This window comes from Calypte anna, chromosome 1 (genome assembly GCF_003957555.1).
Source record: "Calypte anna isolate BGI_N300 chromosome 1, bCalAnn1_v1.p, whole genome shotgun sequence".
Classification (NCBI taxonomy): Eukaryota; Metazoa; Chordata; class Aves; order Apodiformes; family Trochilidae; genus Calypte; species Calypte anna.
The window spans coordinates 183,941,386-183,967,804 of record NC_044244.1 but is presented as its reverse complement, the minus strand read 5'-3'; the positions used below and the strand labels follow the sequence as shown (position 1 = coordinate 183,967,804).

Sequence of the window (26,419 nt, the reverse complement as noted above, 5' to 3'; positions counted from 1 at the left end):
ATCAGTAACTAAGTAGGTCAAATGTATTTAACCACTTGTGACTACACCCTCAAGTATCGCTTGATGATTGTAACAATCTTTCATCTGTACTACTGATCTTTATACTCAGACATATGGTATAATGCTTTCTTGTCCATTCTGATGTGTTAATATTATAAGAAAAACAAAATTATGAATAAAAAGAATTTATTTTTATTTCCTCAGGACACCAACTTCCTAACTGCTCTTGAGCTAGCAGTGAGATTTGGAAAAACACTTATTATACAGGAAATGGATGGAGTGGAGCCTGTACTGTACCCATTGCTAAGAAAAGATCTTGTTGCTCAAGGTAAACAACAAAGATCTCTACAGATGCTCGCTCAAAGCTTTTGTAGGTTAGATCTATATATATTGTTAAAAACTTGATTTTTCTGAAAACATGAGTATTGTGCAGGTTTTTTCCTCTTTAACATTAACCCACTGTTAACACTGAGTGCATGATATATATTGGAGATATATTCTTGTTTAGTAAAAGGAAAAATACTGAAAATAATCTAAAAGTTAATCTAGCATACTACAGAATCCACTATGTCCCTAAGCACTATGTCTACATGTCTTTTAAATACCTTCAGGAATGGTGATTCCACCAGTTCTCTGGACAGCCTGTTCCAGTCCCTGACATCTGTTCAGTAAAGATTTGTTTTCTTAATATCCATCCTGCACCTTGCTGCAGCCTGCTTTCAGACAGTTGTAGAGAGTGACAAGTTCTCCCCTCAGCCTCCTTTTCTCCAGGGTAAACTGAGCCCCAGTTCCCTCAGCTGCTCCCCCTCAGACTTATGCTCTAGACCCTTTACCAGGGTCATTGCCATTCTTTAGAGAAGCTCCAGAACCTCAGTGTCCTTCTTGTAGTGAGGGGGTAGGGGAGCAAAACTGAACATAGAACTTGAGGTGGAGCCTCATCAGTGCTGAGTACAGGGGGACAATCACTTCCTGGCCAATCACCTGGGCACACTGCTGGCTTGTATTCAGCTCCTTGTTGAGGAGCATCCCCAGGTCCTTTTTCTCTGGGCAGCTTTCCAGCCCAGCCTGTAGTGTTGCCTGGGGTTGTTGTGACCCAGGTGCAGGACTTGCACTTGGTCTTGTTGAACCTCATATAGCTGCCCTCAGTGCATTGATGCAGCCTGTCAAAATCTCTCTGCAGAGCCTCTCTGTTCTCAGGCAGATCAGCTCTTCTGCCCAGCTTAGTGTCACCTGTAAACTTGCTGAGGCTGCGTTTCATCTCCTCATCGAGATCACTGATAAAGACCCTAAGGAGTACAGGCCCTGGGGAACACCACTTGTAGCCAGCTGCCAGCTGAATTCATGACAGCTCCATCCACCACAGCTCTCTGGGCCCAGCCACCCAGACAGTTTTTTATGCAGCAAAGTGTCCACCTGTCCAAGGTGTACATTCTCCTTTTCCAGGAGAATGCTGTGGGAAGCTATCAAGATCTTTACTCACAGAATCAAATGAAAATAATACTAATATGTCTGCAGAATGGTGGAGAAAGATTAAATTAAAATGTACCAGTTTATTCAGGGAAATTGCATATAACACTCAGGCATCTTTTGCATGTTGATGAGCTGTGTTTGTGCTGGGGAGTGCTAGGTCTAAATGAGGGAGATCATTTTTGAGAAAGGGGAATGTGTCACTATTTCAGTCTTTTCAGTCACTTCCCAAGCAAGCACACACCCCTCTCTTTGTCAAAATGTCAAAGTGGGGGCCTGTCTGCATCAGTTTGTTAGTGATGACTGTACATCTTTTCATTACTTTGGCATGAAACGTTAAGAAAAATGTGAATATATATACTGCAATAAATTTGTCTTTGTACAGCTTCCATTTTCTGTTTGACATTTTTACAGCATAGGCCTAAAATTTATTCTGATCCTTGACACAGAAGCAAAATTGGTATGTGATTTTCATCTCCACCAATGTTTTAGCAAAAGATTTATATTTAAAGGATTTCTGATCGGCTCTGGTGCTAAAAATAGAGAAGCATCTAACTATGCCACTGCACAAATTTCTCTGGAAAGGAAATTTTCACTTTGAAATTTTTCACCTTATAATTCTGTTCTTTGTTCTTTTTAGTATCAGGAGGGAAAACCTTACTCTACTCTTTTAATTTTTTGAGTCTGTTTTTTTATGGCCCTGCTAGAATGGAGGCCAGTGGTGGAAGGAGGGTGGTGGAAGGCCATCCACATACTGTTCCATGACAAGTATATTGAAAAGTGTCAGAATATTAGGAGTATAAACAGAAATAGAGACCATGATAGCAGAAATTCAACAATTATTTATTTATTTATTTATATTTATTTCCTTTCAGTATGTAATTATGGATAGTGTGTCCTGATAAAGTACCTATGTAGAAATGTAAATTGATATGTTTAAATTATGATAGGTTTCTTTACAGAAAAGGGTGCATTTTCTGTGATATTTTGTCACTTACTGCTTGAAGATGTCAAAGAACTGTTAGTATTACTTTTACTTCTCGTGCATATATTGCCATTTATGGTTTTTTCTAGTGTGTAAAGACAATTAAAGTACCCTGATTTATTAAATATTCTCATTATGTAGCATTCTTACACTAGTGCTATGTTACTGTGTTTTTTTGTATAACAATGCAGGATAGATTCCTTAAATGTTTAAAATTTGTTTTTCTTTCTGAACAATTTATGTATGTGTTATGGCTTAGCAGTTTGAGCAGACCAAAAACCAAAGGACAGACTTATTCTCTAGTACTCCCCCTGAAAGAGAAGATAAAAGGGGAATAAACACTCAGTGCCATAGTCTAGTAACTGCAGCGGTAGTGGAACACGGGTTGGGCTTGATGATCTCTGAGGTCCCTTCCAACCTAGCCAATTCTATGATTCTATGATTCTAAAGACAGGAGACTTGATGTTGGAAATCAGACTGGAAACAGATTTCCTAGAACAGGGGAAAGGCAGTAACACAGGGTATAAGGGACAACATTACAAATCTATCTACACAACCCTATCTCGATGGTGTCAGGGACAGGTGCCTGAGGGCCCCTTGCAGCAGGGCCGAGTCAGGAGAGGGCTCCAGGGCTCTTCCCAGCACCCAATGGATGCGGATGCTGAGGAGCAGGTGGGGAGCTGGGGGCAAAGGAGTGCAGGGAACAGCGGCGAAGGAGCGGGGAAAGAAGAGGAGGAGGGGCTGGGGTCTGCCTGACCCTGATAGAGCATAGGCAGGGAATAGGAGGGAAGAGACCCCTCTGTGTTCTGCCCCTCTCAGAGTCTGAAAACCTCCTTCCTCAGTTCCTGGTACTCAAACTATGATGATATAAAAGTTATGAAGTATATTTACATCTTATTGTTCATAAATGATTACTCAAATACCATCATTTTCAGCTAATTTTATACTGTTCCATCAGAGTATGACATTTATTTGTGATTTACAGGACCCCGTTATGCTGTACAAATAGGTGAAAAAATGATAGATTATAATGAAGAGTTCTGTCTTTTTCTATCGACAAGGAACCCACATCCTTTTATTCCACCTGATGCTGCTTCTATTGTTACAGAAGTAAATTTTACCACAACAGGAAGTGGCTTGAGAGGACAGGTAAGCATCTAGAATGAAAACAATAGCAGAGATTCATAGCTACATCCAGCTTCTGGAAGAAGCCTTGGTACTGTTTGAATTAATGGTCACAGAGATATTCTATAGCACACAACTATAAATTAAAAAAATCAATGCTGGAACCAAATTCTAATTTTAAAATCCTCTTTATGTGCACTTTGGAACTAAGTAGTGAATCCAATAGAGAAAATGTAAACTGTCTTATTAACTTCAGATGCAACAGATTATTTGCTAAGTTTGTGTTCACAATACATTTATGGTACCATGGGAACATTTCTACATTTCTGTGGTTGTTCTCCAGTGTCCTAATTAAAGAATAATCAATATATTTTGTGTACCCTAAGAACATAATGAAACAAAAAGCTGTATATTTTACTTTCTCTGAAATGTTATAAGCATTTAAGGTTTTTTTTCTCTAGCATTTGGGAAGCATAATGTCATGTACAGATGAAAGAGAGTAAAAAATGAGAAAAGAGATTAAAAAAAGAGAAAAGAGATAAATGGAGGGAAGAAAAAACCCTCTTTATTTGCTATGATTTTTTTTTCCAAATTAACAAGAGGCTTAGAATGGGATGAAAATAAGATATTGATAACTAATATATAATTCAAATTGTGAAGCACAGAGAACCATATGGATTTTCTCCATACATATATACATATGGATTTTCTACAGTGGAGATAGGGAATTGACATCATAAAATGCAACCAAGTGAACTGAGCCCCAGGGAAAAAAAGATTTTCATTTTTTTAATCTTTTTGTTTGAAGGAGAGGGGTTCAACTTTTGGTAGATTATCTGGAAAGCATTTCGCTGCCAGTCTTTCCAGTTTGTGCTTTCTATCACGTGCCTCTTTTTATATTTGATGACACTAATGATGACTGCCTATCATTTAAACACAGATGTGATTCAGATTGAGGTGCAAAGTTTTAGGTCTCACCATTAAAAGGTGTGAGACAGTGTCCTCAGTGAGGTGATCTTGTGCCTTTTGAGATGACCTTGAGTATTTGATCTGGCTTCCTTCTGCTGTTACATGGAAGGGTCGCTGTATTTTCTGAGTTACACTTGCCATTGCAGCATAGCTTTGATTTCTATCTAGAGTTAAAGCTGTTGGATGTGTGGTACAACTGAGTAAACCTCAGAAGTCTACTTTCAAAAATAATGGCTATGTACTGCCATATGATTATTGAATATATATTATGCTATTTAATTAATGGACACATATGAAATGTTAGAATGTTTTTCATCCTCTTGAATAATCTCTTTTTTAGCTTTTGGCTTTAACTCTTCAGCATGAAAAGCCTGATTTGGAAGAGCAGAAGACAAAACTGTTACAACAAGAAGAAGAAAAGAAGATACAGTTAGCTAAGCTTGAAGAATCTCTTTTGGAGGTAAAATGAATTTTCCTCTTCTGTGTCTGTTAGGTCAAAAAGATAGTATTCGTATTGTTGCATGTTTGAATTAAGACAGTCAGTGTGTTGGAATAATAAGCCCTCAAATTTTTTTTATTTGAGAAAATGGAAGCATTATTTGCCTGTCACTGTTGGGAGAATAAAGCAGATAAAATATGTACATCTGTTATGAAACAGATGTTTCGTAGTATTTCACTACATTAAGCATTGTCAAAGGTTATTGTGTGAATTGTTGGACAATTGTTGTGATTTAGACAGATTAGAAATTTTAGTAATTTTAATGCATTTTAAAAAAGAAAAGTTTGTTAAAAATGCATATTTTTCAAATTATGAGTTTTAGAAAAGCTACATTTTTAAGCTTGTGTATCATGTCAGATGATACTTTGTAAACTTAAGAAGTAATAATGTGTTGTGAAAGGAAAAAAAAGAAAAAAGAAAAGAAAAAGAAAAATTCCCATTAGAAAATGGAAAGATTTGTTGAGACAAATTTAGAACTTTAAACCTCCCCAATGATTTTTTCTCAGCAATGAACTGTAACAGTCTTTATAGTTAGCATTTTCCTTTCTTCTATGTAAAATGTTTGTTTTTAATTTTCAGTTTACCTTCTTATTTTAATGAAAGTATATATACTCAGAAATGGTTATATGCCTTTATAAGAAAAGTAGCTTCTAAGGAGGAGGGCTGGTTTTTTTTTTGGTTTGTTTGTTTGTTTCCATCTTGTAATGAATTTCACAGAAGTGTCCTTTATGCCCATCAGAATGGATCCTGAATTCCTCCTTTCTCCTAAAATGTCACATGTAGGGAGACAGACCTGCTGCCCCAAACCCGTGCTCTGTAGCTGAGTCATTGAACTTTGCAGCATGCAGCACAACAGACTTGACTATGAGCTAATTGTTTTTCCAAATATCTCAAAAAGTAATATTAAACTTTATTAGGCTAGCCATTAATAGCTTAGTTTTAGAATTTTGCATATATTTGTCTAATATGATTTGAACTTCCACATTTACTGTCGCTATTTAACTTCCTGTTAAGTCTCAAATACTAAAATCAAACCTGGTTTAAAAACTGTTATGGGGGAGATTTTTCTTGCAGGCAGATGGAAACTTGTTCCCTAAAAAATTACATATTTAAAGTTGATATGTTTTTAAGCATTTTGATATCTGAGAGTTCAAAGATGCAACAAAAGAAGTCCACTTTTGTCAAACAGACATTTTGTGTAGTTTTGGAACTCCAAAGCTTTCACAGGCTGAAATTTCAAGTGCAAAATTTCACATAATAAGTGCATAAAATATCTGCAAGAAAAGTGTTCAAGCATTAGCACCAAGGTTGGTTTCAACTTTGGCATTCTGAAATCAGAATACTCTTTGATGCTGAAGATAGAAATCTAAAGCTTAGTGGTAATTTACAGGTACTACATGGACTTTGTCAACAAAGAAGTCTGTGCTGGAGGTGATTTAGCTAAATTCAACTTAATCCTCTGTCTAAAGAGTTATATAGGGATGTTAGTAAAAATGGTTTTCACTAACTGAAAGTTAGTTAAAAAACGTAAATAATAGTGAATCATTTGAAGTTTTCATATTAGAAGTGAACTCAGGGAAAATGTGGGGTAATCTCAAGGATATTGAAGGGATTTCTGATTACAAAACTGAAATTATAGTAATTGTGAATAATCATTGCAGTGGGAAATGAGAACTAAATTGTGGAGGGGGTATTGTAATGTTTTTGATGTTTTTGAAGGAAAATGAATTTATGAATGACTGAGTATAAGAGGTCATTACAAATAGCCAATTTCAGTTTACATTTGCAGTTAATTAGGGTGTTTTTACTCTTACTTTGAATTTAATGTAGGGTACAGTGAATCAGACTCTGGTCATAGAAATAATTCTCAAAAGTTTGCTGACAAACTCAGGTACTAGAACCTGGCTGTCTGGATTTTTTCAGTTTGTTCTCGGGTTTTATTTTCCATGCTTCTTTATAATAATACCTCAGTTGTTAGAAGCTGTTAAGCACCTGCTTTCTGATACTCTGGATGGATTCTTTCAGTAGTTTTGAGGAATATGTACAGCTCAGAAAGGACATTTTGCAAATGGTTACTTTACAGTTTGTTTTGTTTTGGTTTTGATTTTTTTTTTTAATACAGGCACTTGCAACATCACAAGGCAATATACTAGAGAATAAGGATCTCATTGAATCTTTGAATCAGACTAAAGCAAGCAGTGCACTCATCCAAGAATCACTTGTGGAATCTCACAGACTTCAGAGTTTTCTTGATAAGGTAGAAGAATATTTCTGTCTTTTATTGCTGTTTTTGTTTACTGCTAAAATAGGGATCTTCTATACAGAGATAATATATGCATCCACAGGAGTATAAGGTGAGTAACATACTAAATTAATTTTTTGGAATAAAAGTTATTTAGGACATGCAGGTACAGGAAGTATTTTCAATGACTAAATTCATTTGTTTTACACATGGTGAATAGCTAAATTAAATTTTTTGACAGTTTGAGTTAAAGGAATTTTCCCCACCTATTTGTTAGCATGTAATGGCTTTTGACTTTTATTATTTTTCAATCTGCTTTTACTTACCGCATGGCTCTTATGGCTGTTCTTACTTAACTTATATTTTGCTGTTGCAAAAATTTAGGTTAATGGTGATGCTATTCAGCTGGCAGGCTTTTTTTTTCTGTAACATATTAGGGAGTTTTTCTCTATGTTCCTATTTGTTTAGTTTAAAATTTTCTATTGGATTTTGGGATATGTTCTACTCCTACTTCTATGTGCTTTGAAGCCTTGTTGACGTAGGAATCATTTAAAATTATCTCTATAATTTTAAAATGCAAATTTAAAATCTAAAGACAGTATTTAAGTCTTGAATGCATGTCCTTCAATTTGAAGAATTGGCAAGTATTCAGAGAGAGGAGTAAATGTTCATGTAATAACCAGTAGATGGCAGAAAGATACTGTTTTTTATATATGTATGGTTTTGTTTTTGTTTTTTTTTTTAATCCACAGGAGAGGGACGCTTATCTCCCTTTAGCTGAGAGTGCTAGCAAAATGTACTTTGTTATTTCTGACCTTTCCAAAATTAATAATATGTACCGGTTCAGTTTGGCGGCTTTCCTGCGGCTTTTTCAAAAGGCTCTGCAAAGCGAGCAGGTATTTTCCTTTCCTGAAGCTGTTCATACTGCAGAAGAATCAATCTGCTGTGATCCTTAGAATGTGTTACTTGCTCTCGATGTGTTTTATAAAATAATGTACAATAAATAATGATTAAATGTGTACTAAGTAGTTATGTTCAACTTCTGTGCTTTAGATATGCAGAAAATGTAGACATGGAATTTTTAGTGTCCTTACATCACATATATATTGTACATTTGCTGTGCCTTCTGCAAATAAGGAATTCTTACATGTAATTTCAAGCTTGCTCTTTGCTGGAGGTGAATTAGGAAAGCCAAGGTTGATTGTCATTTTACTGAAGTCTTATGTAAATAAATTAATGATCTAATCTCCAAATAATGCTAATTGTATCAACAAGGGATAGAATAAGCAAGGACTTATATTTCTACATGGTTCAGTTACCTAAAGGAAAATCAGAACTTTATCTACTTTTATAGAGCTTGTAAGCATGTTGCAGCCTGTCTTGTTGAAAATGTAATTTTTACTTTTCTGTATTCTAATGGGTAGTATATTCTTTCTACTTAAGCACAGAATTATGGATTTATCCCTTGTCACTTCACTTTTTAGATCTAAAACCCCATACCGAGTAATGATGCATTTTCTTTTTATCCATCATCTCCAAAATTCAGCTTATTTATCTTTGTTTCCACTTTAAAAAAGCCATTCATCAGCATTTCATCATGACATTTTTCGATTCCTCTTTATTCTGGCATCTGTCCTTAGAGCTTTCCTTCAGCTCTACTCCATTACCAGGAATATCATTCTTACTATGCAAACTTACCCTTTTCGAAGTACTTTACCTGCTACTTCTTTTGCACAGCATGAGCTGCTTCTTGTTCTTACTTTCACAGTCTTTCATAAATTCTTTTCTTAATTTTTTTTCTATTATATTACTTACCTGAAAACTTTTGGTTTTGCTTTCTTTGCTTTTTTCAGTTTTTTCTTATCCTCTATCCATTTCTTGCTGTTTCCCAAGCTGTCTTTTAGAGATGGTAAAATTACAAGTCAAATCAGTTTGTGGATCCAAATTGACCTCCTTTATAAATTCATGTCTCCAAATTCCAGTATGGTAGAAAGGAACTTGTTTCTGATAAATTTCATACTAACTGTTGCCTTCCTCACCATTTTATTTTTTTTACCTGTTCTTTTTTCTTCTATCTTTCTTTAAGTTTTCTCCTGTTTTAATTAGTCTTTTAATCTGTAAGCCTTGAAGGACAGGGTATATTTACTATTTTCTACAACGTTTACTTAAATTGCACCAAATTTGGCTGAAGGTTTTTTAACTACATATAATATCAACCTGTTATATATATTTTTTTTTTACTGCCGGATGAATTTTTGAAATCCAAACTTTCTTTTTAGGATTCAAATAATACTGAAGAGAGAATCAAGTTGCTCATTGGCAAATTGAAGCATACAGTGTATGAATATGTTTGTCGTTGTTTGTTTAAGGTAAGATTGTAGTTTTTTTGGCTTTTATACAGTGCACTGGGTTTGAAAGTATTCTTTCAGCAACCACCACTTGATATACTCGATCAAGCATTATAGTGTCACAGTGATATGTAACACATGGAAAAAAAATAACTTGCAATATTCAGCATGAAAAACAAGAACTACAAATTACTATATGGCAGAAGTCTCCAATTTCAAATCCATTTGAGCAGTCTTATTATTCACTTTTGTTTTTAGCATTTCTAAGTATGATTGTATGACCTTGATGTCATGATAAGGTTTTATGTGATTTTTTTTTTCTTTTTTAAAAAAAGGAGCAAGTAAAAGCCATTGTAAAATTCTCCTTTCTCTTTTCATATCCTACCCAAAATGTCTATGGCTTGCTTGTTTCTGTCAGTTCCCCTGTTCCTCTGTATAAAGTTCTCAATGCATTTGTTGTTTCCTCAGTTTTAATCAGGTGGCTTTTCTCTTGTTGCTTTCCCAGTCACACTAGCATTGAAAGAGGATGGTGTAGACTTCAGCCATTCTGTGTTGGTTGTTTTCAGTTTCATATGTTCATGGATGTATTTTATTTATCAGTACAAAGAGAACTATAGTGCTTTGCACAGTTTGACCATGATTCCTAGTTGGGGCCTGTTTGCCCTCCAGTCCAACCCATGTATTAAAACTAATCGTAAATAAATGCAAAAATAAAATATAATGTTCTTTATTTGCTTTAATTTTATCCTTACAGATACTTCGTACCATATGGTGTTGTAATTGAAAGAATTAATAAAATAAAACTATTTAAAACAGCAAACAACAACTTTATATGTCAATGTCAACAGAGATACAAATTATACAGAGTTTGTTGTGGCTGCTATTAGGCATTTTTATAGTTACCCAAATCCAGTTTGAAACAGCTGTGGCTTAAATGAATCAAGTTATATATAGCCTCTTGGTAATTTGCAAAGTCAGTCATTCCAAGAGCAATTAAAACTAGGAAGGACGTGGTTTCTGAGACATATATGTCCCTTTTTACAGTCATCCATAATTCTGAATCCCAATCAAACTTACCAAAGATGATGACCATCTTGAACACCCTTACTCCATGTTTTTGTTTTGTGTTATTATATGTCTGTTCTTGCACTTACGTGTCAGGGTGGTAAAAAAGCATCTATTTAAGAAAACAATAGAAAGAAAACAAAAATAATTTATCCTCTAATGTAATTTTGGCCTAAAAAAATAGAGACATTGAGATGAGAAAGCCAATGTAAGTCAAATAGTTCATCTTACAGCACCCACGTAGTATTTCCTAGACTGTGTTTTCAGATACATGGTCCTGTCCCATGCAATTTATTTTTCAGTAGCATCCTTGGTAATTTAGTATTGTTCAGAGTGGTAATTCTCTAAAGCTAAGGACAACCAGACTGTCATTTTGAGGCATATTTGTGAGAAGCTAAGCTGTGGAAAATTCAAACATTATTGTCAAGAATAGTATTGATTTCTATAGGGGTGCATGTGTGTTGTGTTTGTCAGCTGGCTGAGATGTCTGTGCACTGCAGACTTTACCCAGTTCCTTGCATTGTTGGTTTTTGTTCTGTTCTTCCCTTTCATCTGTGCTTTATGCTTTTTACTTATATTTTACTTTTTTGAAAGGAATCATAGAATATTGGGTAGGGAGGGACCTCAAGGATCATCTGGTCCACCAACCCTTCTTACATTGTTTATGTGAGATGTCTCAAGCTGAGACTTAAAAATTTCCAAAGTGGGGAAATCCACCACTTTCCCTGGGAGACCATTCCAATGTCTGACTGTCCTTATTGCAAAGTTTTTTCCTTTTGTGTTCAATTGGAATCTCACCTGGAGCATCTTGTGCCCATTGCCCCTTGTCTTATCCATGTGATTCCTTGTAAATAGGGAGTCTCCATCTTCTCTGTAGCTGCCCCTTAAGTACTGGAACATGGTAATAAGGTCTCCCCTAAGCTTTCTCTTCTCAAGGCTAAATAACCCAGTCTTCTCAGCCTCTCTTCATATGGCAGGTGTTCTAGTCCTCTGGAAAAAAGATGTATCCCTTCCTTATGCTTACTTAAAATTTTATTGAAAGAAAATACGTGTATACCTCCTATTGTCTATAAATTTGATCTTCCATATTAAAGCCAGACTTGAAAATTGGAGGCCTCTTTCAAGGTTTTTGAGTGCTCTTGATTTTCCAGAGTACCCTCTTGATTTTCCAGAGTACCAAATTCCAGTTTTTCATGTTGACTTCATTACACAGTAATAATGAAAGGCATTACATAGCAGTAATGAAGTGCATTTCCAGCACAGCTTTGTTAAGACACATCTGTGAAGTTTTCTGTGTGTGGACATAGGAATCCCAGTTTTAACATGCCCATATTCTTTTAAAAATTATTGTCCTGAATGTTTGCATGGTTTAATCCATGGCTGCAGTAAACTCTTGTTCATGGTTGACTGCTGCAGTGCTAGGAGACTGGTTGAAATTCAAGTGATGCAACAGACCTAGGAAAAAGTCAAAAGGTTACAGCTGTTCAAAAATTGCTGTAAGATTTCAAGCATTTCCTATGCATAGCTTAAGAAAATGTAGTTTTTAGTATGCTTTCTTTGCTGCAAGTACCTGCTTTTTCTTCTTCACTTGAGATTAGATGGAATTAGTTACAGTGTTTGTGTTAGTGTTTTTCTATAAATTGCAGAGATATGTAGAATTTTAAATTAGGTTATGTGTCATTAAGTCACCACTATGGAATTAGAGGTGTCTTACTAATGAAATGGTGTTAGTTCTATAAAAGCAGAAAGGTTTCTCTTGATAAATATATAAATACTTTTTTACTGCTTTTATTTCAGGCAGATCAGCTAATGTTTGCTCTGCATTTTGTTCGAGGAATGCACCCTGAACTTTTCCAAGAGAATGTAAGTGATAGAGGAGAAAATCCCCATATTTATATAAACTTAATATGATTAGTAAATAAGAAGATAAAAATTTCTGTCACCAAATGCAGGTCTGAATGCTTTAGATTATATGCTGCTGTTTTTCTATGATATTTACTTTTGGATGTCAACATTATATTTATTAGAGTAAAATTCAAGATTACTATGAGAAAGGTAGATAAATGGTTGTCTTTTGAATAGGAGTCCAAAAAAGATGTTTATGGAGGGTTCTAATAGTTCTTTTCAGGCACTGTATCAGTGTTTCCCATCACCATGTGGCTGGACATTTATCCAGCCTTCCAGTTAAATATGATATTACTTTATAAGTAAAGTGATGGATACACACCTGTTACACTCTGACCAAGGGTTACTTGCAAGCTACGGAAAAATAAAGTAAAAGTTTGATTCTGCAATATGCAGCTGAAGACACTTAAAGCAAAGACTCTTCCTGAAAGGTGAAGCAATGAAGTCACCTTTTGTGCATTTAAGCCATTGATTCTTCAATGTCTAAAAAGTCTGTAGACCAGTGATAATTAATTGTCTTCTTTGCATCAGCATCTTCAGGAGTGCACAGGACAGAGAATGCTTATCTTCTATGTTGCTCTCTGGCCGCATAAATATGGGATTCTTTGCACCATAGTTACCTGTCTTGGAGAGGAGTGATGAACTCATGCAGGAATATTTTATCATTTTGGTAGCATAGTGGGATGCAGCTGATACAGTTTCAAACCACATTTAATAAAAATATCTGTCCATTCAGTTTGTAGGGAAGTGCTGCATTGTTAGCATATTCACAAAAAATTGAGACGTCCTGCAACAGTTTAGACAGTGGTCTGAATGAGACCTAATCTGAAAATGCTTCATTTATGGGGAATTTACTTGTTGATTATAGGCTACCCCATTTCCATCAAAATTACAGCAGAGCTTAAGTACTGCAAACCTTAATTTCTATAAGGCAGAACACATCTCAGCAATGAGATGGTCTTCTCTTTGGGTGTTGGACAATGCTTTTGCCCAGTGTAGAAGTTCATAGAGAATTTGAACATTTCTGGTACAATGGTGCTTTTAGTGGTGATTGAATTGGTAAATAAAATGTAAAGACCCGCTAAAATTCATCTGAGCAGGTTAACCTAGACTTAGTAGGAGGCAGGAAAAAAAAACCTGACCTGTCAAAGATTCAATTAGTTTCATCATAAATGCATTTTGTGAGATAGGTTAGATGGTTTACTGCTAAAATGGCTTCATTCTCTCCACTGCCCTTACAGGCAGACTAGATCAGCTGACTGAGAAGTAGATGCCAAAGTTATAGTTGCTGACAATATACTGAAATTTATCCTATAAAGTGCATGCAGTGTAACAGTATGCACTATTGACTCAATACAATTGCTTAAATATAGATGATTAAAAACCCTGTCTCACATTGCTGATTAATGTGAGTCAGAACACATTTAATAATTTAAAATACCTACATGAAATAGAGAGAAAGCTATTACTTTCTGTACCAGAAGCTGCTGACAAGAAGGAGCCTCAAATGGCAGTAGATAGTTTGCTAGAGAATCATCCACTATAGGATGAAAGGTAAAGTCAGATAATGTATTTGAAGTAAGTAATGGAACTTGATTAAATGAAGGATGTGGGTTTAGGATACAAGATTTAAGAAGTGTTAGTTAAAACTTTCTGATGTCTTTCAGCAGTGAAGCTGCCTTATAGCTCAAAATGGTTTTTTGGCAGTGGCATGCCCTGGCTACTCTAAATTATTAGTACTTTCCTACTTCACGTTTATTATATTTTTACAGCTTCTGAAATATCTTGCTTTATCTTTCTAGTTCTTGAGTTTATAAAGACAGTAACTTGCAAATAGTTTTCTGACTGACTTAAAGCCTGGCAGCCCAAGCTTCTTAAGTATTTTTAAGTACTGCTTTATGTGTTAGTTGCAATTGTGTAGCATACATTTCCAGCAGCTATTAGAGCTCCTAATTAGCTTAATCTTGGTTACATATAGTGCACTTTCCTGTAGTATATGAATCTCAAGAATTAAACCAGGGAAATAATAGCAGTATTTTTTTTCTTCACTTTTGTAAAATGTAGAAGTTATTGATTCAGTTGCTAAGAAAAGCATGCTGGTGCCAAATATTTATTGAGGAAAATGAAGCTGGAGTGGTTATTCTTTCAAAGTTATTTCTTTTCAAGCTTTTAGTTTGATGAGGCTAGAAGTTACTTATTATATTGCTAGAGAATTTATTATTCTACATCCTTGTCCCAAAAGAGTTCAGCCTTTGACACTTAAGAATTTTTTGCATAGTAATGGAAAATTTATAGTACAGCTTCAACATATTGCTATAGAATTCCTTGGCTCTTTCTGAATCCATATTTCTGAGGTATCTTTACATGTCTCTCCATATTATATTTTTTGCTTTTCTTTCACAAAAATATTACATGATTTCTGGTTTTCAACCTGAGGAGCCTCTGTAATTTTCTGTGCAAGTGCATTTTCTGTTTAACTGGGAGAGGACCATCAGTTTGTAATTGAAAGAGCTGTTTCAAGACTCAGTTGGAGTTACCCAGCTGTTTTAAAACCCAGAGTTTTAAAAATGTCTTGTAATTGTTTCAGAATCCTGGCTTTAATGTATTTATCTTCCTGTTTTCCTTAGCTGCTACTACATAATAGTCTATGTTATTAAAGATATGTTGTGATTTATCTGAGTTGTTAATTTATTCCTTCTAGGAATGGGAGACTTTTACAGGTGTGGTCATTGGAGATACCATAAGAAAATCAGTAAGCTACATTTATTTGTGTATTTTGAAATAAGGAACATTTCTTAAGTCCTAAAAAGTTAAAATTATATTCTTATTCTATATTGTTTAATTATTATATTGAAACAGTAAGGTGACAAGTAACTTTCATATAGTAATATAAAAATATAAAAAACTTTGCACATGACACATTTTCAAATTTGCATAACTTTTTGCCTTTGGTGCCTTTTTTTTCTTCTCAGGATTACAATTGTTTTTCAATGGTATCTTTGGGAAGGCTTTAAGTCCTCTTCTGTGTTTCTTCACTGTTTCTGAATCTTTCTTTCTCCTGGTATCACATATGAGTTGTACTTTTTGCATGAATTTATGGAACTGTTCACACACTTTACTTACTTTGATGTGCTTTTTATCCCAGCAATGTTCTACATCTAAAAATGTATTTATATATTTTCCTAGGTGACAGACCCAGCTTAAGAAGCCCCTGTTGCATTCCTAACTAATCTGCTGTAGTTACTAAGTGCCTCTCAATTCTATTAGATCAGCATACTTTCAAAATAACCTTTCAATAGAAAGGAGTATAGAAAAAGAACTAAGATGCCCATAGTTTTATGTGCTGTAGCCTTTCTTTAAACCCAGTATTTTGCAAAGGCTTGAAATGTGTTTTTAGGAAACAGAAGCCTAGTCAGGAATCATGACCTCAGTCTTTGCCTCTTATTTTGCTAATCTCCTCCTTCATTCAGGTTCAGGCAACTTGATTTCCCTCAGGCTTAGCTGCAGCTTTCATCATTCACAGTTACTTCTAACCAGTAGCCTAGTTTAGATATCATGGTATCTTTTATGTCCAGTGGTACAAGACAATGACCAGTATGAATGCTGTGATTTTAGAATATCCATTACACAAATTGTATTCACCTGAATGCTGACAGAAATGTCAGATCACTTAAAACACAAATGTATTACTCAGACTTTCTTAGGTAGCTGGTTTCTAAAAATATCCTTAAATTCCCATTTTCTTCAGCCTTTAGATGGCTTTCTTCAGGTTTTTGCAATTCAGTGTGAATACAGAAGTCCCTCTTTATCTCTGTGTGGTCTTTATAATTAAAAAAATGTCAATGAACTTGTGGTTTTCAAGTATTTTCTTGCTATAGGTAATTTTGAACCTGTGTGAGATCGGATTGTTTAATGGATTGTTTAATTGTTTAATTCCATTGTTTAATTGAATTTGACACCAATCTTACCTTTACCTCTAACACAAAATTCATAGATTTTGGAAAGATTGTAGACATACATCATTCAACCCCAGTTCTAACTGGAGTGTATTTTGCAGACCCATCCAGTAAATCCCTACAATTGTTTCTGAGTTTCCTACCTCTTTCTCAGACTATATGACTCATGGAGGAAACATTTTTTCACAAGAAAGCTTTCCTTTTTTTTCTGCTGAAGATTTAAGATGACTTAAAGTTGCTTGGTTGTTGAGAGATCCAGATGAATTTCCATACAGAGACTGTCAAACCATTTAATGGATACTGCAAACCTTTTTATAAAAAATGATACAGTGAATGCAGAGATTCCACTGGAACTTTTGTTATGTTTTTCATCCTTGTAAGTTCCTCCATCCCCAGCATTTTAAGGAGCAGAAAAGTAGTACTGTGGCCAAACTTCACCAGTGCAGGGATGTCCAGAAGTTATCCTTTGCCTAGTGAACTACTCCAGAGTTGCCCTTTCTGTGAAAAGCCACCTTAATTATTGCAAAAATATGTACTGGATCTGGTTTTTGAAGTCAGTTGCTCAGAGTGCTTATGCAAATATCCAGTCATTTGGGTCACTTGTTTTGAATGGAAACTAAAAGTACTTAGAATTCAGCGTGTCATTCAGTTACTCTAAATGATAAAATATTTTCAGTCTCAAGGGGTGAAGCAAATGTTAATACCAGCAGTGTATCGTAAATGCAAATCATCAGTGGCTTTTGGTTTGTTATGCCATTTATGAACTTAGCTAAAGACCACAGAAAGATTGCTGTTGTGAATGTTATTTTTATTAAAAACATGTGGTTTGCAGTCTTATTAGAGGATGTAGTATTTCACAAAAATTTGTGTAACTTGTTTCTGTAACATAACTTAACTTCAATCAGGATTCACAAAAAAGTGCTCGTGACCAGATTCCCTCTTGGATAGAACAGGACCGAGCCTGGGCTGTAGCATCTTTGAAGGTATACCTCATGTGATGGTGTGAATTTAACTTGATTTGCCCTTGATTTTAGCAACTAGCAATTTGTACCTGAATACTCAGATATTTACTTGCTAGCATGAAATATTTTGTTATTTTAAACTGTTCATTCTAGAAACTGTGGCTTAATATATTCCCCCTGGAAAAAAACAACTGTTTTTTTTTAAAAATGTCGTCTCATTTTCCTGAGGTTTTTCAAGTACATCTCTGCCCCATCTAACAAGGAATTTCAATTAGTGTGAATGAATATATTTTATTGAGATCAGAATATACTATAAGCCTACGCAAGTTACTACAATTTCTATAGACAGAAAAATACACATGAAAAATTGCAAAGAATGTTTCATGTTCCTCCAATGTAATAACTTTCACGAACCACTTAATATTTTATTAAAAGCGAGAAACCTAATTGAAAAGCTGGTTTTCTCCTTTTTAGGTTTCTCTGCACATCTAGAAAGTTATTTTAAAGTTTTTGATATCTCATATCAAGAAATTTCAAACTAAATAAACCCCCAACTCTTTCTTGATTTGTTTCATCCTGCAACAGTCAGTGCTGAAGTCCTCTGATCTTGAGGGGAATGGAATGATAATACTTGTAGTTAAAATTCTGTTTTAGGTCCTTCTCCTCCTGCATGTAGCTCAGCAGCCAGGAGGAAAAACTTGACTGATCTTTGGCAAGGAATGTTGCTGCTAAATCCAGAATTCATTATTTTTCATTTCTCTTAACCAGGGATCAGGAACAATTGCAATAATGGTGTAGCAAGCATGATTGTTAGGGGTTTAAAAAAATAACCAAGCAAATGAGCAAGCAAACAAAGGAAGTAAGTGGTGGATCAGTAAGGTGTACAGATAGAAAAAGAATTTGGTCATGATTGAAGGAAAGGACTACAGTAAATTGTGCCCAGGGTTTAAAACAAAGAACTTAGAAGTTCAAAAAGAAAAATATTGAGCAAATACAGACTTGGCATTTTCAGGGAATAGGTGAACAAATGTTTAATCTTAAAACTTGCCCTTTTATTCTTTAGCTCTGAGGATAAAGTTGAGTTTATATGAGGATAAGTTGTGATATGTACAAGTATTTGTGGACTTGGGGTCATACTGCTATTTGGAAATTAATTAAAACATGATATATCCAAATGGCTATTCTTTGTTATTGTTAAATATGCATTCTTTATTTTGTAGATTTCTCTCCCAGTTCTCTACCAGACACTTTGCTTTGAAGATGAAGGTCTGTGGCATACTTTTTCTCAGAGTTCTGTGTGTGAACAAGACTTTCCTGCTAGTATTGTAAAGCGAATTTCCTTATTTCAGCAGGTACTGTTTCATATTAATTATTTAAGAACAACTATAAGTTCAGGATTAAAAGGAAGTTTTAAATCTTGGAAATTTAGGCTTCAGGTCTCATTCAATTATAAGTAGTAAGAGTATCTACGCTGTCTTTCAACTTAACTAGTTTATTTCTTCCAAGGATTTTTTTCTATAATACATGGTGAGTACTCTCTAATCTGAGTCCTGTTTGTGTTGTATATTAACTCCATTGAGCATGCCCTGTAAGGTAGATCGCTCTTTTTATTCTTCACAGAATTAATTTTATGAATATGTATATAAAGATGCTTTCATAGCTGCTTTGTTTCTGCAGAATTTGTAAGTTTGTTGAGCATTATTTATTTAGTTCATCATTAAAAGCACAAATTCACACATCAGAAAAACACAAAACGCAGTATCAGCCACTGCTTTTTTAGAGGAGTAGTAATTAAATAGAATTCTTTTCTGAAATCCTAATAAATAAAGCATCATAAATGCTGGAGAGGCAAGTTTTTTCCTCCACCCAAGAATCCTTCTCATGTGGAAGAGAAAAATGTCATCCCTCTTGTGTTTATGAAAAAAGAGATGTCATTAGTTACTTTCAAATTGTGCTGTCATTTTTCATTTGATGTCACTTCATGTAAAAATAAGGCTTGTCCAAAGAAGGGATGGAGTGCAAAACAATGTAGTTTCATGTTTGTTGGTTCTTAGGGGCCCTCTATTTGGAGTTTTGATGGAGGAGAATTTCTAAAGCAGAATGCATGGAATTTAGGAAAAATACAATTTGGAAAGGATTTGTCCAAGTCATGTTTGATTTGATGAATGCAGAACAATTCTGTGTGCAATGTATTGCCATCAAAATTCTGCATTTATAGGAAAGCAAATCTGAAATGATCAGCACAATGGCATCCTGGCCTGTATCAGGAACAGTGTGGCCAAGAGGTCCAGGGAAGAGATTCTGCCCCTGTACTCAGCCCTGGTGAGGCCACACCTCGAGTCCTGTGTCCAGTTCTGGGCCCCTCAGTTCAGGAAGGAGATTGAGGTGCTGGAACAGGTCCAGAGAAGAGCAAGGAGGCTGTGAAGGGATCCAGCACAAGTCCTGTGAGGAAGGGCTGAGGGAGCTGGGGCTGTTCAGCCTGGAGAAGAGGAGGCTCAGGGGAGACCTCGTCACTCTCTACAACTCCCTGAAAGGAGGGTGTAGCCAGGGGGCGATTGGTCTCTTTTCCCAGGCAGCTGCCAGTAAGAGAAGAGGGCATGGTCTCAGGTTGTGCCAGGGGAGATTGTGGTTGGATATTAGAAAGAATTTCTTTACAGAGAGGGTGATCAGACATTGGAATGGGCTGCCCAGGGAGGTGTTGGATTCTCCGTCCCTGGAGGTTTTTAAGAGGAGACTGAATGTGACACTCAGTGCCATGGTCTGGTAACCACAGCGGTAGTGGATTAAGGGTTGGACTTGATGGTCTCGGAGGTCCTTTCCAACCTGGATGGTTCTGTGATTTGCGGGAATTTAATTGAGAAAGAAGTAGCTGGTGCAGAAATTGGTCGTTTAATTTGTATCTGAATTATTAGTTGTTCATGATTTGTAGTGTTTGAAAAAGAATAAAAGCTTCTGCAGAACTATAAGATTTGACAGTCACAGTGTCTAAGAAAAACAAATTAGATGTAAAACCCTAGATATGTGCCTAAACAATCAGTTTCAAAACTGATTGTTTAGCTGTATTAGTTCACTAAAATCAGAAACACTGTATTCCAGTTAGGAAGCTGCAACTGAAGTACATGTATAGAATTTTGATTATTAGTTTAAAGCTAAGTTTGCTTTCTTTCTTTCTAGATACTCACATAGCTACCTTTTCATACAGAACAAAGTAGAAAATATCTAACTAACAAATAGAGCTTAGATGTAGATCAAGCTTCTTAGTCTATTAGTAGGGCAAGGTGCTTACTAAAGAGAAATTACATTAGATTATCTGGAAAAAGAATGAGCAGATAGGTGTTTATATTCAGATAAAATAACTTTGTTCAGAGTTTAAAGTATTCAGAAGTTCAAACTTCAAAAGTTTAAAGAATTCAGCCTTCTTTAAAAGAGGCCTGCTTTTAAAATTGTCACAATGTATTGCCTTAGCCTGATCTCCCCTGAATATATTTTATTTTAAGGTACTTGTGGTCCAGGCTGTCCGACCAGACAGGCTACAGAGTGCCATGGCTCTATTTGCATGTAAAACCCTAGGTAAGTTAATTTTTCACTAGGGTGTTTTCACACAAAAATTTACTATATTTAATACTATGTTTATCTTATTTTGTAGTTCTTACAGAGTCTGTAAGTTTTAGGATTTGATAATACTCTATAAATGCATTTACTGATTTTGTTCTTGCAACCCAGGATAATTTTCTCATTGCATTTAACACTTCACTGTTTATGGTCCAGTCTAAAGATGCATTGAAAGTCTGTGGTTTCCACTGTTTAACTTTATGATACAATTATATATGTAGCTTTGGGCTCATGTATAAATGCCTTACCTATACCAAGTCAACAGTCTAAACATTTAAGTTTTATATTAAAGCAAATCATAGGCTAAAGTAATTGTAGTACCAGGAACTGAGTGAATTCAGTCTAATAAGTAAGGTCCTCAGGACAATACAGCAGTGAAGTTCTATATGAGTACAGACATGTGGAAATTAGTTTTAGCAAATAAACTGGCTTCTCATATTCTTTTATTCCATATCTTCTCTTTTTTATGTTTTATTGGAGACTTCACTGTAAATAAAATCTGCAATTTATATGAGTTAAGCTGGGAGTACAAGCAATATATTGCTGCTTATATAATTTTCTTATCAGTATGGGGTGCCTTCAACCTGCATATTGTAAGGACTTCTCATTGTATGCCAGTTTTATGGTCTTGACTGAACAAAACTTTGACAGACATATTATATCTGACGTGGGTAATAAAGCACTTCATCCCATATAGTCACTTTATATCCATAATAATTCTAATTTTAGGAATAAAAGAACTCTCTCCGCTGCCTCTGAATTTGAAACGTCTGTATAAAGAGACTCTGGAAATTGAGCCCATTTTGATAATAATTTCTCCTGGTGCTGATCCTTCTCAAGAATTGCAAGAACTTGCCAGTGTTGAACGAAATACTGAGTGCTACCATCAGGTCAGTCTTAGATAAGCAGAATGATTAAGAACAACAATGTGTAAAATTTTACAGCAGTAGTATCTGTTTTACCCTGTTTTTTTAAGGAAGTCAGTATGTAAAAATATATTTTGGTGTCTGTATTCTTTCCTCCTATCTCGCCACTGTCATCTGTTTCCATTGGGAAAATGAGTTGTAAGAGGCAGAATTAGTGATCCTCACAGAAGCAGAATCGGCAAGAGGCATTACTTGGAGAAAAGAGAAATTACAAGATAGCTGGAAGAGGGCAATTGTTATATATGCTAAAAAATCATCTTGTTAAAAAGTGTGCAGTAATCAAAATATGAATGAAACCCTCTGCAAACTAGAGTTCATCATTTCCTCATTACAGGATTTGCATATTTATTTCTACAACAAAAGACAAAAATTGATGTTTGTGGATACTTGTGTTTTATGAAATTCTATAAAATATTTAGAGAAATCTTACGATTTAATGTTAAATTAATTGTTGGTATGATTCCCTGAAGCAAACTCTTGTATTTCAAGTCTTTACAAAGTGTTTAAGAATTAGCATATGGAAAAAAAGCCGTCAGATTTTAGGAATAGTCATAGAGCACTGAAATTATTTGCCCAGCCAAAATTACAGTTGGTTTTTGTCATGGTATACAACTGCTTCCCTGTTTTGCACTGAACACTAAACTGAACAGGGTGACAATAATTCTGCTAGAATAGACCTTAATTAGGAATTGCAAAGTTAAGAACTTGCTTTATGTTGTCTATGTCTCTTGCAAAATTGGGTCTATGCAGAGGTGTTGATACAGCTTTTCTTTGTCTTTAAGTACAAATTTATTGTAGCTGTTAAATTCATAGAATAACCTAGGCTAGAAGGGACTTTTGGAGATCATTTACATCAGCCCCTGCTCAGAGAGGGGAGGTCCCTATTCCAAGGATGCTCGCAGGTTCAAGAGACCTGGGAGGGCTGAGTATGAGCTACAGCAGACTGCAGCCACCTTAGACTAAAAGGGCACTGAATATCTCAACGTTGTCCCTGTACTTTGTCACTGTGTGCCCTGCCTGACTGAGCAATGGGCTCACAACTCTCTTTAGCCTTCTTTGGCTGGCAGGAACCTCACAGAACTCAACAAAGGCAAAGTCCTCCTTCTGGAAAGCAAGAAACCCTTGCAATGATACAGGCAATTTATCTGAAAATTCAATTTTGGATCTTTGTGCTTCCATTTGAAGACTGAAATTTTTTTTAGCAGCAATATGTTACTATAAAAAATGAAAAGACTTAAGCTATTTATATTTTCCAGTTGGAAGGAGAGCAGCCATAGTTTTTTACTCCTTTTAATATGAAATTGAATGTTTCTTTTCAAAGGAAGTACTCATAACTTACAGTCAAAAGAAAACTTATTCTCATTTATCTCTTGTTTTCATTGGATCAGCCTTTCTGAAGCAGTATAGTTTATTCATTTATGTTTAAATTACTTTCAGGTTCCTAGGGAATAGCATCACTGTTACCAAGTGATGTATATTTTTTTCATAAAAAGACTATTTGATACTGCTTCTTAAGAAACTCTACTTAAATTGCAAAGAAAAAATTATGTTTTTCTTAATTTTCCCCCTAGTTTAGTAGCTGTCACATTAGAGAAGATTCTGGTTATCTTTAGCAAACCTTCTGTTTTACATATGCACATCAACTTCAAAGCAGTATTATGTATTTAGCTGTTAAATCAGGTGTGATAAATTCTGATACTACTGTGTTTGTAATTTCAGATTGCAATGGGCCAAGGCCAAGCTGACCTGGCAATTCAAACTTTAAAAGAATGTGCACGCAATGGAGAATGGCTGTGTCTAAAGAACCTGCATCTCGTTACATCTTGGCTTCCTGTATTGGAAAAAGTGAGAGTAACTAGAGAAAAATGGATTTGAAACTAGACAAAATTACTGTGCAACATTTCTGAAGCATTTCAGGCATTTCCATGGTGTTGTTAAAAGTTTTAAAAATATAAAAACAAAACTTTGCAGTTTTCTCAATCGTGAATAAGGTGAATCACTTGAGATCTAAGCTGCTCTTTCCTTTTTGTGAACACTTTAATTGTCATACAATGCAGAGTATTTCTGCGACAGTTAGTGATAAAAATGCTCCTGATGCAACTTCTGGTACTTTACTGCCTATATTTGCTCACTCTGAATCTATGTATACTTAATTACTTTTTAATTTTTTTTTTTCAGTTCCAGAACTTTCTTTTCAGTAGTTCTTTTTTGTTAAATGTAACTTGGGTCTGAGTCACGAAGAGGTTTTTGCTAATTTGAAATTAGGATGTCTAATGCTTTATAGAAACACACGTGCACTTATGGCAAGTAAAATCATTATCTTGCTAACAAAATCAGAGTGGCTGCACGTGTATATTGCTGTGAAATCCACAAAACAAATTAACTCCAAAAAGAGAGGTGGAGAATTCCTATCAACACTTACTACAATCTTAATGGACACAACTTGAGGTCTGTCTCCTGTCTGGCAATGGCCATGGGCCTTTAACATTCTTATAACATATTTTGAAAAAGTAGAGCTATAAAACATCTATATGTGTCATCTAGTCTGAATATGATAGTGAAGAGTAAGGAAGTATTTGTAGGTTCTTACTAATTTTAAAATTTCAGACCTTGTAAGTATTATAATATAGATACATATCAGAAGTTTCTCCCTCTTTCACAGGAATATAATACTGAATGTGTTAAACTTCAAGCTGAGCTTAATATAGACTGAGATTTGCTGCTGTTTGACTCAGCACATCCACTTGTCTGGTTTGCATACTATTAGCATGTGTGAGGCAATGTAATTCATGTTTGAACATCCTCTTAAGAGAGAACTGCCTATTTATAATTCAGTTCCATCCAGGTACATAAATTTAGTTCTCACATTTTTTCAATTTGAGAAGATGAAATATGTCTTTTGGTCAATGTGAACTTCATCAATATGAAGGTGATAACTTCTCAGCTTGAAACTGACTGCTCTTAGCTGTTCTCTAGCCAAACAGAATGTATCAAAGGATGCACGCTGCAGATAATTGCACTTGAAGCAGTACGTAAATTATCTTGTTTTCTTTTCTTAAATCTCCTTCTTTTAAGGCATCATTTTTAGTTTGTCATTTTGTGGATCATCTTAGTTTGTCTCTTGGTTTGTCTCCCATAACATCCTCATAGACAAGCTGGTTAAATACAGACCTGATTTTACCACAGTGAAGTAAACTGGAAAATGACTTAACTGCATGGCTTTAAAGGTTGTTGTCAGTGGCAGAAAAGTCCAGCTCATCTCCAGTTCTCAATGGTGTGCTCCAGGTGTTGATACTGTGGCCAACATTGTTTAGCATCTTTATTAATGAGGTTAATGATGGGACAGAGTGCATCCTTGGCAAGTGCTGATGATACAAAACAGGGAGAAATGACTGATAGAGCAGATGGGCATGCTTTCAATCAGGACCTTGATAGACTGGAGAAGTAGGCTTACAAGAACCTTAAACTCAGCAAAGGGAAATGCCAAGTGCTTCCCATGGGAAGGAATAACTCCAGGTATCCACACAATATGGGGCTAACTGGCTGCAAAACAGCTTAGCAAAAAAGACCTGAGAGTCCTGGTAGATGAGAAGTTGACTACGAGCCAGCAATATGCCCTTGTGGCAAAAAAGGCCAGTGGCCTCCTGTCCTGTCAGTGATTTCAGCAGGTGAAGGGAGATGATCCTTCTCACCTGCTCAGCCCTGGTGAGACACATAGGGAAGTGCTGTGTCCAGTTCTGGGCTGCATAGTACAAGAGAGGAGTGGGCATACTGGATCTGGTCCAGTAAAGGACTAGTAAGTAAAGGTGATGTATTGACTACAGTGTGTGTCATACAAGGAGAGACTGGAGAACTGGGACTATTCAGCCTGGGGAAGAGAAACCATGGGGGAAAACTTATTATTTAGTGTGTACTGGCTGATGGAAGGAGTAAAGGAGAGAGAGACAGACTCCACTCCGTTGTGTCCTGTGACAGGACAAGAGGCTAAGGGCACAAACTGAAATACAGGAGATGCCATCAAAAACTGGAGTTAACTTTCCAATTTAAGGCATTATAATTTTGTAGATACTGTTCTGCATATGAAGGGAAAAAAAAACCTGAAACCTACTTTAATGTGTAACATCTCTTTAACAGGAACTGAATACATTACAGCCTCAACCAAACTTTCGCCTTTGGCTTACTACTGAAGTTCATCCAAAATTTACTCCAATTTTACTTCAGTCAAGTCTGAAAATCACTTGTGAAGTAAGATCTGTTTTCAAAGCATTTATTGCATGTTTAGAATTAATGAAGTTGAGTGTATAGTAAACTTCATGCTTCATTAGAATAAAATTTGACTAATGTGGACTGTTGACATA

General features: G+C 35.5%; 1 protein-coding gene across 1 annotated transcript in view; it reads left to right on the top strand.

Annotated features, from left to right (window-relative positions):
* DYNC2H1 (dynein cytoplasmic 2 heavy chain 1) overlaps positions 1 to 26,419 on the top strand; it is a 151,584-nt gene that overhangs the window by 65,194 nt on the left and 59,971 nt on the right. Inside the window, 14 exon segments of the mRNA XM_030446994.1 lie at positions 205 to 328; positions 3,438 to 3,601; positions 4,887 to 5,006; positions 7,168 to 7,302; positions 8,040 to 8,183; positions 9,567 to 9,656; positions 12,498 to 12,563; positions 15,307 to 15,357; positions 17,467 to 17,544; positions 18,744 to 18,875; positions 21,021 to 21,093; positions 21,865 to 22,025; positions 23,781 to 23,906; positions 26,196 to 26,306. Of these exon segments, the coding sequence (XP_030302854.1) occupies positions 205 to 328; positions 3,438 to 3,601; positions 4,887 to 5,006; positions 7,168 to 7,302; positions 8,040 to 8,183; positions 9,567 to 9,656; positions 12,498 to 12,563; positions 15,307 to 15,357; positions 17,467 to 17,544; positions 18,744 to 18,875; positions 21,021 to 21,093; positions 21,865 to 22,025; positions 23,781 to 23,906; positions 26,196 to 26,306 (1,575 nt within the window).